The 15896-nt window shown below is 48.7% G+C and overlaps 1 protein-coding gene across 6 annotated transcripts in view; it reads left to right on the top strand.

Annotated features, from left to right (window-relative positions):
- Tet3 (tet methylcytosine dioxygenase 3) overlaps nt 1-15896 on the top strand; it is a 96488-nt gene that overhangs the window by 45032 nt on the left and 35560 nt on the right. For 4 of the 6 annotated variants that reach the window (XM_052174090.1, XM_052174096.1, XM_052174091.1 and 1 more), the window contains one exon: nt 7486-9640. In XM_052174090.1, the coding sequence (XP_052030050.1) occupies nt 7486-9640 (2155 nt within the window). Of the gene's footprint in view, nt 1-417; nt 610-7485; nt 9641-15896 lie in introns of those variants that run through there. The other 2 variants (XM_052174094.1, XM_052174093.1) reach the window with 2 other exon arrangements.

The following is a 15896-nucleotide window of genomic DNA, read 5'->3' as shown; positions in this document are numbered from 1 at the left end:
GGAGACAGTGGTGGAGATTAGGGAGCCCCAGAAGGGAGTTCGCTATAGAGGGTGGGGCAGCAGGGCAGGATGCAGAATGACATTCCAGCAGAGGCCTCTGTAGCTCTGGAGGGACACAGGAGTGGCACAAAGGGGAGCCCTGAGCTTCCGGATCTCTCAGCTCCTCAAAGGAGACAAAGCTTAGGACATTTCTATACCTCCAGTCTCCCAGAGACAAGTCTCTACTGCTCCAGGCAAGGGGAGCACACCCTAACCTGAGTAAGACATCCAGAGAGTTGTTGACATTACAAATCAAAGAGACCCAACAAGAGTAGGAGAGCCCCAGGAGAGCTGGGTGGGGTTTGTACCCAGAAAGGGTGGCACCAAGACCTTTGACATCCTGTTGTAGCAGAGACCTCAGAGGTTCTTTACAAGCTTGGGTAGGGAGGATAAGATGGATGCCAGTCAGCCAGCCAGCTGTGCAGGAGGCAGAGGTACGGGTTCCAGAGGTGAGGCACGCCTCATCCCTTAGCAGCTCAGGGCACAGTTGGCTGTGCATCCCAGTGGAACAGTCTGCATGTGGTTTAACGCTGGCCCGGACTCTGCAGGCGCCTGAAGTAAGCAGGTCTGGTAAGGAACATTCATCCAGCAGAGTGTTGCGTTCTTTTTCTGGTGCTGGTATTTTACCTTTGTGACTCATTTCATACCCACTCTTCTGCTGGTGCCTTAGCTCAGACCTCGTGTCACAGATCTGGATAGCGATGGTGGTGTCTGCTGAGCCTTTGACTCACAACTTTTGGGTTTTAGTAATACCTGAAATTGCTCCCCCCGGAATGTAAGTCTCAAGCTCTCCACTGTGTCCATGCTGCTACCCCCAAATCTGCTTCCTTCCTTCCATTTTGGATCTGGGGTGTGGTTGGAGATTAAACCCAGGGTCTTCTACATGAGCGGCAAATGTTCTGCCAACAGACCTCAGCAGTTAGCCACATCCACAGCCTGTCAGGCCTCCTCATCTATACCTGCTTGGACTTTCCTCCCTCTTCCCTCCTCCTCCACACCTCTCTATATTTCCTGTCTCATCTTAACTATTACTCTGAGAGGAGCCTCTCTAGACCCCCCCCCCCATGCATACCTGTCTGGAGAGAGCAGGCGTCTTGCTTTCCCTCCTGACCCAAGCACACCTGAGCACATAGTGCTGTGTGCTTATGTCCCCAGGCCTGTGTTTCCCCTTGCATCTGCTTCAGAAACATTTGTGACTCGAGAAGGAAGGAAGCCCACATTCAGGAAGAGACTGTTTGTGCCTGCTTAGGTTGTGTCATAGCTGTTTGTCAGACTGTTGGGATCCATCAGTTAAAACATATTAGCCTAAATTTTAAAAAAGACAGGTAAGAAAGGGATGGACATAATCATAGTAGCCGGTCTGGTAAGGACTTTTCTGAAAACTGCCCTGAGTATTTCTTACTGTGGATTACAGTCAGAAAGTCTGAGAAAGGCCTGGGCTGTAGGGCCCTCAGAAGCCGCTGCACCACCTTATGGTGAGTGGATCATTAGCTGTCAGTCTTTCACTTGAGTGCACACTGCTGTGTCTCCTGAGTATAATATGCATAGCCATGGTGTAAGTACAAGGCCGTATTTACTGTTTGATTTTTTTTCTCTCTCTAGCCTCTTGACCTTTGACACATTGGTCCAGCCTATTTGCCCTTCTGGCAGGTGGCACAGTTACTCAATATATGAATAGTTTATCCCTCCTATATTCAACATCTGTGTCTTCTCTAAGAACAACCATGCTGTTGCTGGTGGCCAGAGTCTGGCTTAAATGTTCAGGTTCCTAGTCTCTTATTAAAGGGATTGAAACAAAGACACACTCAGATTGCAGAAGGACAAGGGATCTTTATATAATGGAGAAAGACAGAGCAGGCCTGATGCACTGGCAAGGGGACGGCCTGAGTGAAGATTCTGAAGGGCCCTGATGACTGTTGCCTTCCCTTGAGAGCAGGACGGGTTTGGACACTAGGAGCTTAGTTCTGGGAAGTTCTGTCTACTTGACAGCTTTCAAGTTACATAACCATTTCTCTACCTTGCATGTCCCTTCCCATCTGATACTAATTATATACATATCCAGTTAGGCATGACATGGTGAATAGAGATTTCCCTTAAAAGTCCACTTTGAAGACAATTGCACATGTACTCCAAACCAGCTCAGGCCAGAATGGCCTATCTTCTGTACCCAGACCCTACCCAAGTATGTCTGAATAGGATCTAGGATTGATGGCCATTGAGGCAAGGAGAAATAGTCTATTCAGAGAGGGGTCTGTCTCTGAGCAGTACAGTGCATACAGGAGTCTTTTGTTGGTTATGCATTCCTAAGTTTAGAGAGGGGTATGTATGCATACATGGCACATGTAGGTAAGAGTGGGTATCAGGCTGTCAAGTGAGTTGTTAGAGGGGGTGTGCGTCGTCCAAACCAAGTGGAGTTCCAGGTTGCCAAACTATTCTCTCTGCTTTCCTATCTCGCTGTGAGACCTCTAGACCCCACCCTGTCAGCTGACTTTCCAGCTTGTACTCTTGACTGTGACTGGGCTGTAGTGACAGGAACTTAGAAGCAAGCACTCTCCACAGCTGTCCTCAGCAGAGCTGTGGCAGACATTGTTTACCATGAACATCCTGTGACTGTTCACACACACAGATGGCGCTGTGACTTAAACGCCTACAGGGGCTTGGTAGGTGGTAGAGGTAAATGAAGTGATGACTGACTGCAGATCTTCTGATTATTCAGGAATAATCCCTGATCATTGGCCTTGTTTTCAGAAGGCTGTGCTGGTGCTGAGATAGTTACATTCTGTATAAACAACAGTTCCTTTCTGCCATAGTCAGCTTTTCCAGGTAGAAATGTAGACCTTCAATAAAACCAAGGCTTCAGCTGGGTGGTGGTGGCACACACCTTTAATCACTGCACTTGGGAGGCAGAGGCAGGCGGATTTCTGAGTTCGAGGCCAGCCTGGTCTACAGAGTAAGTTCCAGGACAGCCAGGGCTACACAGAGAAACCCTCTCTTGGGGGGCGGGGGAGAAGAAAAAGAAAGGAAAAAGAAAACCAAGGCTTCATGTACAATTTGGTCTTTAAAATTGTAAAAACAAAACAAAAACAAAAAACAACACACAAAAGTAAAAACCCATTAAAACAAACAAAAACAAAACACAAACTCTGGACAGGCCAGCTGAGCTGGATCTGTGGCAGTTCTGGCTCTGACCTATGCATCATGGTGTCTTAATCTCCTGCTTCATTAGCCACATGACACAAAATGGTAGAACAAGCTGAAAGTAGTTATATAATAGTCTCCTGTTGAACCTGACTCCTTATGGTCCATCTAATCATTCGAGAATACATTTTGAATACTTTGAATCCATCTCAGGACTGAAAGTTGCAGGCGTGGTGCTTGCAGCCTTCCGTGCTCATTGGCTCATTGGCGTCTCTGCGGGCTTGCCCCAGGTGCCCCAGGCTCACCGGCAGGTGCTAAGAAATGTATCCGTGGGGTTTCTGGACCAGGAAACTGGGATTTGAGTTTTCTTATCTCTCCCACACACACTGGCTTCCTTGCCTTCCCTCTCTGCCTGTCTACTTTTCCCTTTATTCTCGTTTTGGTCTGAAAAGCATTTTTCCTTCTCTGGGAACTGCGTGGCACACAGCCAGCCTTAGTGCTTTCTTCTTATTCACACACCAAAAATAACTTTTAAAATCCCTTTTGGTTGTCTTGACCATTTTGGGGAAGCCTCAGCTCATGTGGCATTAGTCTCCCTGACACTGTTTTTGTGATTCTTGATATTCTCTGATGGTTTTCTTGGTTATGCATGATTCTTTCTGGCCCTTTACACATAAGCATGTAAGCTGGATTGCTTCACGTCTGTAAGTCTCACTTGTGTAAGTTTCTAAAGTGAGCAGTAGGCCATAAGATAAACTCCTAGGTGTCTCAAAGTTGTTTTTCCAGCAGGTTGGGGATAGGAGACTTTTCTTGAGCTGGGAGAGTTCTGCTGTCCCAGCTCTGGCTAGGGAAGGCCTAGGAAGCCTTGGAATGTAGATATCGCCTTGTATTAACTACTACTCATCGCAGGAGGCAGAAGAGTCCTGGAGAGAGATACGGCTAACTCAGGTAGGAGTAGAAGTGGTGCTTTAAGAGTAAACCACAGTGACCAATGGAGAGGCCAGAAACCCTGATGACCACATACACAAAGTTCCAAGACTTTAGAAAAGCATGTAGGTTCTTTGTGGCCAGAACAGGAACCAGCAATGAGGAAGTGGGAGCTACAGGCTGAGGCTTCTTTGCAACAGAAGAACTGGTTTCCCAGTGCCTGCCACCATTCTAGAGCCTGTGCTAGCTGTGCTGACCTGAGTCATGGGGCTGGTACTGTCTTCGCCGCCATCTTAAAGCATTTTGTGTGCTACCCAAGGAACTAACTTATTTTTTAACTTTCTATTTTGACAATCTTACAACTTATACAAAGTTGTAAGAATCATACCTGGAACTCCCATATACCCATAATATTTACATTCTCAATTGCTTCATCATTCTCTTTTTTTTTTTTTTTTAAGATTTATTATCTGTAAGTACACTGTAGCTGTCCTCAGACACCCCAGAAGAGGGCGTCAGATCTTGTTATAGATGGTTGTGAGCCACCATGTGGTTGCTGAGACTCAAACTCGGGACCTTTGGAAGAACAGTCGGTGCTCTTAACCTCTGAGCCATTTCTCCAGCCCCCATTTTCTCTTTCTATATATTCGTATATATGCATGTATAAACATTTTATGACTACCTAAGATTAAGTTAGTGTCCCTTTACTGCTAAATACATGGATGTGTTCATCCTAATAACAAGGGCATTTATCGGTTTTTTGTTTTGTTTTGTTTTCTTATTGTTTGTTTGTAGCTGGGCAATGGTGGCTCATGCCTTTAATCCCAGGACTCAGGAGGTAGAAGCAGATGGATCTCTGAGTTTGAGGCTAGCCTAGTTTACAGAGTGAGTCTAGGACAGCCAAGGGTACATAGAGAAACCCAGTCTTGAAAAACCAAAATACTCAGTTTAAAAAAAAAAAAAGATATTGTGTGTGTAAACGTAAGTGTGCCCACGGAGGCTAGAAGGGACATCATATCCCTTGGAGCTGGACAGGCATTTATGAACCTCCTGGTATGGGTGATGGAATTTCAGCTCTGGTCTTAAGCAGCAAGTGCTCTTAACTGCTGAGCTATTTCTTAAGGCCCCAAATTGGAATCTGTAGTTCTAATCATTATTACCTTTTGGAAGGCCGATACCGAGGGCCTCACACAGGCTAGTCATGTGATCCCCACTGTGCTGCATCCCCAGAAACATTTTCTTATCTAATGACAACGATCCAGGTCAAAATTAGGATGGACAAAGCTGTATCCTGTCCCTGCTGCTATTCTAATCGCATCAGTAGGGCAGCTGCTGCTTGCCCCTAGTTTGAGCTCTAACCTGTAAATGAATTTTGTTTATATACATTGAAAGAGGTTCTCTCTTGATTATAGGCTTCAAGAGAACACTTCAGGTATTATATAAACACTGCAGTTTTGTTTACCTGATAATTTCCCCATGAATAGACCCAGGTTCTACATTTTAGTAGGTGTTGTCTAAGTTGTGAGTCCTGTGATATTAGTGTTGCCATATTATAGTGATAGCTGTAATGGGTAGTTTGATTTGATTAAGAAATACCTTGGACATTAAGGCACACCTTAGGTCTTTGGGGACTTTTCTAAAGAGGATATAGGGGCAGAATTCCTTGAACTGAGAGTCTATACTGAGTTTATACCTTCTATAAAAAGGAAGAGCCAGCTAATGGTCAGCGTTTCCCTCTGTATGTCTGGTCTGCTGAGATGTGAGCCAGCAGTGACATCACACCCTTAGTGCCCCAGCTGTGTGTGTTTCTGCCATCAAACCGTACCTGTGGTGATTGTTCCCGCAGGCTGTGAGCCAAAAGCACCCCCTCCCTTCTTAAGCTGCTTCTTGTCAGTTATTGGTCACAATGACGAAAAAATATGTTATAATTAATGTTGAGTTATAACATTGGTTAATTGTTGTTAATAATAAGTTGGTTAAGGTGTTATCTTTACTAAAATTCCCCCTTGTATCTGGCAGCTTTCCATTGTTGTAAAAAAACAACAGAAATAGAAATATCTTGAAAGCTGGTAACAGTTTCAGAGGGTTCAGACAATAGCCACTTGGTTTTGTCAGTGTCTGCAACAGTGGCAGAGCACAGGGGGCTTGCCTTGTGGAGCTGGGTCCTCTTTGACTGCTCCTGGTTAAGCCCTAGCCCCTCGAGTTCCACAGCTTCCCAGCAGTGCTAGCTTCTGCAGACCAAGCTTTTAAGACCATTCATTGCCTCGGGTGCTGCAGAGCTAGGTGTCGGACTGCACAGCAGCTGCTGTGACCTATGAGATGTTCAGCAGCTGTCAATCCTGCGTTACACCAGGCTCCCAACTACTGCCTGTGCCTCGAATCTGTCCTTCCTTCCTTCTAGGGTTTTCCTGGCCTGTGGTGGAGAGGAAGGACTTTTCTTTCCAAGGGATGAGTCACCTTTACCTTTCTGGGCCATGTTGTTTAGGTCCGCTTCAACCACCCTCTCTTTCCCTTTCGTGTGCTCGTAGGCATCAAGTATAGCTTAATGGTTGTTCCTGGGTGGGAGGCCTGAATCATTTCCAAAAGAAATTCAAATGCCAGGAGTCCACCTGGCTCTGCATGGAATGGGGTTAATATCTGCACCAGGCAGGGTTAATCTCAATTTGGGGCTCAGTGGAATCAGTCATCGGGATTTCCCTCAGGCCTGGGGCTGTGTGGGGGTGTGAACTAGTCCTCCTAACGTGAGAGGATTTAACTGTGGATTTCCTCCGCGGTAGGAAGCTGTGGCTGATCCCCGCCCAGGCCAAGTGGGAAAGCTCCAGTTTACAACACACCATTCCATGCTGGGGTTGATTAGCTTCCTTTCCCTCCTGACACAAAAATAGAGTAGACAGGGGCTTGGGATGGATGATGATGGTTATTAGAAGCTTAAAACCCCTTTTGGGTTTGACTTGAGCTCTCACAGGGCCAGTGGCCCTGAGAACTCCACATAGAACCTCTTTGTGTGCGTGTGTGTTTGTGTGCGTGTGTGTTTGTGTTTGTGTGTGTGTGTGTATGTATGTATGTGTGTGTGTGTATGTATGTGTGTGTGTGCATGCGCAAATGTGGAGAAGTCAGAGGTCAGCCCTTCCTTAGAGCTGGATAGCCAGTCAGCCCCAGGGGGTTGCTCTACCCTTCCCCAGCTCTGAGATGATACGTTGGTAAAACCAGCTAAAGGGTGGAGGTGCATGAAGGTATAGACTGAGGCTTCTACAAGTACCAGGGAAGAATCTGCAGGGAAAGAGGGGTTTGGAAGTGTGCCTGGGTAGTGTGAAGCAGGATGATACTTACAAATAGTGTGGTTTATGTTTTTCCTTTCCCCCCTCTCTGTTCTCTCTCCAGACAGGCTCAGAGCTCAGCCCAGTTGATGGACCTGTTCCAGGTCAGATGGACTCAGGGCCAGTGTACCATGGAGATTCAAGGCAGCTAAGCACCTCAGGGGCGCCGGTCAATGGTGCTAGAGAACCTGCCGGACCCAGTCTTCTGGGAGCTGCGGGTCCTTGGCGGGTAGACCAGAAGCCCGACTGGGACGCTGCCTCAGGCCCTACTCACACTGCTCGCCTGGAAGATGCCCACGATCTGGTGGCCTTTTCGGCTGTGGCCGAAGCTGTGTCCTCTTATGGGGCCCTTAGCACCCGGCTCTATGAAACCTTCAACCGTGAGATGAGTCGTGAGGCTGGGAGCAACGGCAGGGGCCCCCGGCCTGAGAGCTGCTCTGAGGGCAGTGAAGACCTGGACACGTTGCAGACAGCCCTGGCCCTGGCAAGACATGGCATGAAACCACCCAACTGCAACTGCGATGGCCCAGAATGCCCTGATTACCTCGAGTGGCTGGAGGGCAAGATCAAGTCTGTGGCCATGGAGGGAGGGCAAGGCCGGCCCAGGCTCCCAGGCACTCTGCCTCCTAGTGAGGCTAGCCTCCCAGCCCCAAGCACCAGGCCACTCCTTAGCTCCGAGGTCCCCCAGGTACCTCCCCTGGATGGCCTGCCTCTGTCCCAGAGCGCCCTGAGCATTGCCAAGGAAAAAAACATCAGCCTGCAGACAGCCATCGCCATCGAGGCCCTCACACAGCTCTCCTCGGCCCTCCCTCAGCCTTCTCATTCCACCTCCCAGGCTTCTGGTCCACTCCCTGAGGCCTTGTCGCCTTCTGCCCCTTTCAGGTCTCCCCAGTCCTACCTCCGGGCCCCCTCGTGGCCTGTGGTTCCCCCAGAGGAACATCCATCCTTTGCTCCTGACAGCCCAGCCTTCCCTCCAGCAACTCCGAGAACCGAGTTTTCTGAAGCATGGGGCACTGACACCCCTCCAGCGACACCGCGGAACTCCTGGCCTGTACCTCGCCCGAGTCCTGACCCTATGGCTGAACTGGAGCAGCTATTGGGCAGCGCCAGCGATTACATCCAGTCAGTATTCAAGCGGCCCGAGGCCCTGCCCTCCAAGCCCAAGGTCAAGGTTGAGGCCCCTTCTTCCTCCCCTGCTCCAGCGCCATCTCCTGTGTCCCAGAGGGAGGCTCCACTGCCGTCTCCAGAGCCTGACACCCATCAGAAGGCCCAGACGGCACTTCAGCAACATCTTCATCACAAACGCAACCTATTCTTGGAACAGGCCCATGATGCCACCTTCCCTGCTTCCACAGAGCCTCAGGCTCCTGGTTGGTGGGCCCCACCAGGTTCACCTGCCCCACGGCCTCCTGACAAACCACCCAAGGAAAAGAAAAAGAAGCCCCCTACCCCAGCTGGAGGTCCTGTGGGAGCAGAGAAAACCGCCCCTGGGATCAAGACCAGTATCCGAAAGCCCATTCAGATCAAGAAGTCCAGGTCCAGAGACATGCAGCCCCTCTTCCTGCCTCTTAGGCAGATTATTCTAGAAGGGCTAAAACCCCAAACCTCAGAAGGACAGGCACCTCCACCTGCCCAGCCCCCTGTCCCGTCTCCTGCTTCCCAGGGTGCTGCCTCCCAGAGCTGTGCTACCCCTCTACCCCCAGAACCTTCTCTTGCGCTATTTGCACCTAGTCCCTCCGGGGACAGCCTGCTGCCCCCTACTCAGGAAATGAGATCCCCCAGCCCCATGGTAGCCCTGCAGTCAGGCTCCACTGGCGGCCCCCTTCCCCCTGCCGATGACAAGCTGGAGGAGCTCATCCGGCAATTTGAGGCTGAATTTGGGGATAGCTTTGGGCTTCCCGGCCCGCCTTCGGTGCCCATTCAAGAACCTGAAAACCAATCAACATGTCTCCCAGCTCCAGAGAGCCCTTTTGCCACCCGCTCCCCCAAGAAGATCAAGATTGAGTCTTCAGGGGCTGTGACCGTGCTCTCAACCACCTGCTTCCAGTCAGAAGAGGGAGGACAAGAAGCCACGCCCACCAAGGCAGAGAACCCACTCACACCCACCCTCAGTGGCTTCCTGGAGTCACCTCTTAAGTACCTAGACACACCTACTAAAAGCCTGCTGGACACGCCCGCCAAGAAGGCCCAGGCTGAGTTCCCCACCTGCGACTGTGTTGGTAAGTCCTTCCGCTTGAGTGTTAGACAAGGACTCGGACCAGCCTGGCGGGCCGGGGTTTCTCTGGCCCCTTCATTTGGCAGATGGTTTAGTGAATGCCTACCTCTGTGCTGGGCAGTGAGCTGACAGAAGCGGAGGAAACCCTGAGGGCAACTGGTCCCAGTGTAACTGAAGCCCTCCTCAGGGAGGCTGTCTTCCCTTCTTTCCTGTTGCTGCCATAAAATACTCAGCTAAAAGCACTTTAAAGGAAAACAGGTTATGTGGCCTCACAGTTTAAGGGTGCAATCTGTCGTGGCAGGGAAGTCAAACAAGAGATGGGAAACTGAAGCAGCTGGTCACATGGCAAGCGCAGTCCGAAAGCAGAGATGGACGAGTGGGCGCTGCTGCCCTGCTCTCTCTCATAATCGGAACGTCAGTCAGAGAAGGGCGCCACCCACCATGTGCTGCCCCTCCTTCCTCCTCAGTTAATAGAATCAAGGTTCCACTCCCTCCCCACCCCATAAGGTCTATCTCCCAGGTCATTCTAGATTCTGGGAAACTGACATCAAGCGGCCTTCCTGCAGGAGGTGGTGCCTTGCGTGGCACTGCAGGACGATTGGCTGTTCTAGCACGTAGGAGTGCCGGGCTGAAAGTAGGATTGGTTTGCAGTCTTTTTTTGGCCCAGCAAGAACACAGTAGGATGAGGTGGCTTGAAGTGGTTGGTGGACAGGAGTCGGATCAGTCAGGGCCCAGTGGCCAATGTCAGGAGTTAGACTCGATCCTGGGAGGAATAGTTGGGCTCCTGAGGGTTTGAAAGCAACTGGTGTCCTTGTTATCTTGTGCATTTTCAAAACTTGTGGCTTATGGTGGAAGGAGAGACTACCCAGGAAGTATAAGGAAAACGCCATGAACTGTGCAGTAAAGTGTGTACTGGAGAGAGAGAGGGAGAGGGAGGTGGAGGAGCGGGGATGGTGGCCTGGGAGAGGTCCCGGGTCTCAGTCGAGATTGTGCTTCACTCAGTTTGGGTTTGGACGGGATGCACACTCTGCATAGGCCCAAGTTTGCAGTGGCTGTGCAGCTGGAGGTAACGTGCATGGCATGGTTAGATCTAGGCTGTATGTGTCCCTGTGTCTGGCAAAAGAGCCCGTCAGTTTGTAGGCCACCACCATGGGTTGACAATCTCCGAGGGGGTCCTTGGTGTGGCAGCAGCCCTGGATCTGCTCTGGCTTCTATGTCCTGCTGCTTAGGAGAGGCCTAGGATCGGCACGAGCATTTCAGGTATTGACAAAACACACAAATGTGCTCATGCTGTGCCATGGAGTCTTTGACTGTGTGGTATGCAAAGGCTGGCTCCCTGCTTTGTCTTCCTGCTTTGTCACTATTTATAAGGTGTTTGTCCCAGTTAGTGAGGACAGTCTGCACTTTCATTCTCTGTTACCCCAGACTCCAGGGTACACGACTAGGAGGCCATGATAGGATTCACCTTGGGGAACAAAGAGTTGTGCCCTGGGTTTTCAGGGGTGAACAAATGCCAATCAATAGCGTTGTTCTTGTTAAATCTGACGATAGGGTATAGCCATGAAGACCCCCGATCACATGTTCAGATCACAAGAATTCCTCCCCGTGCCCCACGCATTTGCATGCCTGCCTTACTTGCTTGAATACAGTGCTCCGGCCTCCTTACCTAGTGCTAATTCGAGGCTTCAGGCTTGCACTGCAGATGTTACCACTGAGCCAGCCATGTTGTGACTGTGCTAGTTAACTGAAATGCAAGCCCTAACTACAACAAATAGCAGGAGGGGTAAAGGGGTTTGCTCTCAGCTCGGGGGGCAGGGGCAGGCTCCCATTGTGAAAGGACATCCAGTATTACTAAAAGCATCTAGAGCCCTGAGTCCAGACTGGTTCTTTTCAGCTGTTGTGGGGAGACTCTGAATCAGTCTTAGAAGGTTTTCCAACAAGAGAGCTGAGTCCCACGACAGAGGGGAAATATCCCATGTTCCAAAACTTTATCCCTTGCCCTTAGTAGGTGGATTTTTATGTATGGAGTTTATGTAAATAGTTTGGGGTTGGAGAGATGGCTCAGCAGTTAAGAGCACTGACTGCTCTTCCGAAGATGGTGGCTCACAGCCATCCATAACAAGATCTGACACCCTCTTCTGGGGTGTCTGAAGACAGCTCCAGTGTACTTAACATAAAATAAATAAATCTAATATAAATCACATGTGTGTGTGTGTACATATGCACGTGCATATATATATATATACATATATGTGTATATGTATATATATATATATATACATATACATACACATACATACATACATACACATTTGCAGGGATGTAAGGTGAGACTTGGCAAATCCGTTAAGTATTAGTATTCATAATATATGCATGGGGAGAAGAGCACTTCTCTTGCAGAGGAGTTGGTTTAGTTGCTACCACCCACATGACAGACAGAGGGTCACACCATCTCTGTTACTCCAGTTCTAGAGGAACTGACTCCCTCTTTTAGACTCTGTGGTTACTAGGCACAAACATATACAACATTTAAAAATGTATCTCCTATAACATAGTACAAGAAACTTAGCTACCACAAGCATTACCCATAATGAGAATTATGGAGCTACGGTGGCACACACCAGCAATCTAGCACCTGGGGGACTAAAGTAGAATAATGAGTTTGAGTCCAGCCTGGGCTACATAAGTGGTTAGAAGCTTGTTAGTGCTACAGAGAAAGACTCTGTCTTTAAAAAAGTAAAAACTATTATGGTTTTCTCGGGTGTTTGAATGGGGTTCGTCCAAGTTTGTTCTCTAAATCTTGATTACTAAAATTAAAGGCAGGCATGAAATTTCAAAATGGATCTAGACAGTGCAGAAAGCATTGGCTCTCTGAGAGGTGTGATCATTACTGTTAGGTGTGTGTGTGTGTTGAAATATTTCTAATATTTTGAAGTTTTCATTGGAAATACCCTGTTGGTCCTTAACCCTGTATGAATACGGCAGAGATGAGTAGGGCAGTGGGCTGCAGGGTACTACTATGTCCCTGTGGTGTCCGTGCTCAGTAATGGAGAAATGCCCAGAGAAGATTAGGATAGAATGAACCAGATGACATTTTTGTGGGAAAAGCATCCTTTAAGACCTATCATCATTTCGTAGATGAGGAAGCAATCTGTGTTAGCTTTTAATCGTTGTCTTAATGTATCTGGGGGCAGCCAACTGGAAGCCATGGAGACTAGCACAGAGCCCAGGCAGGGCAGTTAGCTGCGGGGTCAGGGAAAGACAGTGCTGATTTCATAGAGCATTTTAAGCCTGTCATCCTGTCTAAAGAAATGGCTACGAGAAAAAAACCTCTCCTTTGCCTGGAGCAGGGTGGAAGTGGAGGGGGATAGAATGACATTGTTTAGCAGATGTGGCTGGTTGCAGTGTCTACCGGGTAACGCCAGTAGAGTAGATCCTGAATGGAGAAGAACACTAATTCACCTTGATTTTTTTTTAATCATGTGGAGTCTATTTCCTGTAGCTTTCATTTTGTGAAAATTTGTCCCTTTCCCTTGCATTCATTTTGATATGATATTCTTAAAATTTTTTTTAAACAATAGTGTTTGGATAAAAGTGGAGACTCTGGTCCTAAGTTAGGAGGGTATCAGAACTTCCTGGCAGAGGTGAAGTTTTAGAGGATCATAGGAGGTAAATAGGGATATGTTTGCTAAGGAAATGCCAGCAAAGGGCTGTGAGTATCAAGGAAGTGAAATGGTATGCAAAACCACAGGAGAGGTGAAGAGAGAGACAGCTCTGGTGTGGCTGGTATGTTAACTGGGAGTGGCTGGAGAGCAGTTTCAGGGAAAGGAGGGGTGATACTAAAAGCAGAGAAACCAGTTTACTGCTCAAGCACATAATTGTGGGTGCCCGGATTAACAGTGAATGCCAGGGGCCAGGCGTGGTGGTGCACACTTGTACCCAGGCCAGGCGTGGTGGTGCACACTTGTGCACGCAGGAGGCAGAGGCAGGTGGATCTCTAAGGTCAAGGCCAGCCTGGCCTACATAGCAAGTTCCAGGACAGCCAGGACTCTGTAAAGAAACCTTGTCTCCAAAAAAAAAAAAAAAAGTTTAGAAGAAAAAAAAAGTGATTGATGGGTAGGAAGGAGGGGCAAAGACAGACAGAACTTGAGCAGCAGCCAGGTAGGAAGGAAAGGAGGAGGGAGAACGGTTGACATGACTCCTGGGATTTCAGAGTGGGAGCTGGGGGTGGGGTAGAGCATTACAGGCTGGCCTTGCAGATGTGTGGGAGAGACCCAAGTCTGATTCCCTGAACTGCAGACATAGCTGCAATTGATGGTGACTGTCGTTTCCAGGCAAATGTGTAGACCGGCGAGAAGCCTGAGAGTGGAGAAGACCAGTGTTGAGGGAGAGGGAGGCCGTGTGGGAAGGCATGGAGCAGAAGGCCAGTTAAAGCCCCGGGAAGCTGTGAGCCAGTCCCCCATCAGTACCGAGCTAGTCGGCGTTCCGTGCTAGGGCTTCCCTGGCTGGGACCTGTGCCTGTCTCCACAGTTAAACCCTGTTCTTCTTGATAACAGGATTGTTTCTTGTAGTTCTGAAGCATCCTAGGCTGTCAGGTACCCTACATATTTTTGGGTTAACTGGTCAACCTTATTCCACCTCTGTGTTTCATCTTATCAGAGATGTGTGATCAGCATAAGTATAACCTCTTCACTTTCCATCTTTGTGGTCAGCTCATGGGCCTGTTATATAATATAAAGGTACTTAGATCCATCACCTGTAATACAGACTGCAGCAGGTCACCTGATCGTGTTTAAGAATTTCATCCAGTAATCCTGATCCAGGGCAGGTCCTGCCCCCTACTGTGGACCTACAGCTCTCGGGAAGTGTCATGCCAGAGGATCTTATTGGCTGTATACTCAAGCTGCCCATAACATGGCATTAAAAGGCGAAGGTCTTACAGAGGATTTCTAAGAAAGTGATAACAGTGCAGATAAAACCTGAGGTGGACTGGGCGTTGGCTGTGCATGGCCTCTGTGAACCAGTGTCACGAAAGCAGTGCTCAGTGTCCCATGTGTGTTCAGCTTTTGGCTTCCCCACTGGGAAGGTGGAGGCCCTCGTGTCTGTTACAGTTGTATTTATGTGTGAGTCTGCTCACGTGCCCCAGTGTGCATGTGGAGGTCAGAGGACAACGTATGGAACTTGCTTCTCTCTACCCCTGGGTCTTGGATCTAACCCCTGCTGTCCGGCTTCAGCAAGCTTTTCGCTCGCCCTCTGTAGTGTGTGTATAGAGAGGGGGGAAGAGGCGGAGTCATTCAGAAACTGAGGGTCCCTCTTTCATTATGAATAGTTTCATTTGTTGCTGCTCCCCCAGCCGAGTAGGAGTAGAACAGAGCCTTCCTTCTGTCATTGGAGTATTAGATAACATGTATAGGGTTAAGGAAAAAGCCTGAGACATGTAGGAGGCGATCTCTGAAAAGTAGTGTGGTGTTCTCCTCAGCTGTCCCTGGAGGAACTCTTATATTTCAGAAAGAGAGAGAAGAAGCCTCACTTCTCTTATTGTTTCACTGACTAATGTGAAGTGAGAAAGCAGATTTTTCTTTAAGAAGAATTGTTTCTCTTTAATGGAGAAGAAATATCACATGGGACAGAAAGGGAAAGATGTGACCTAATATCCAGATAGCAAAATACTCCTTTTCTGAAACCTGAGAGGAGCGCAAAGGAATACAATAGGAGAAAGTTTCCTCACCTGAACACAGGGCTAACCTTGACCTAAGCCACAAGTGCCAGGGCTTGTCTGCCAGTATAGCAGCATGCTCGAAGAACAGCAGTGGGGGCACAGCTTTGGGCGTTGGGGAAACAATCCTGGGCCTTGGGAACCCCACAACTTAGAAACTGGAGACCCCCTGTGGAGAAGGCGTGTGTGGGCAAAGTGGGGAGCTCACTTGAAGGACTTCACACCCCAGCATTTAGTAGAGTAAGTTCTCCGATCTAGCTGGCTGGCAACAAGGGAAACCAAACACCAGGAGCCAGCTCTATCCGCAAGACCCAGTGGGGTCAGACTGAGGTCATTGTGTAGAAAATAATATTCACTGAAACTCCAGACGGAAGTCCTACCCAATGTGAGGCTCTTAAAAACTGGATGAAATAACAAAGTACCCAGAGTCTGTCCCTACCAGCCAGAGCTACTAGCCCAACCCTCAGCACACAAAGGTAGAGAATTGGAGACATTACTCCATCAAACATCTACCTGGAGGTGAAACTCCTCAGTGCTTCGGTCC

This window comes from Apodemus sylvaticus, chromosome 2 (assembly GCF_947179515.1).
Source record: "Apodemus sylvaticus chromosome 2, mApoSyl1.1, whole genome shotgun sequence".
Classification (NCBI taxonomy): Eukaryota; Metazoa; Chordata; class Mammalia; order Rodentia; family Muridae; genus Apodemus; species Apodemus sylvaticus.
This window is presented reverse-complemented; position numbering and strand designations above follow the sequence as displayed.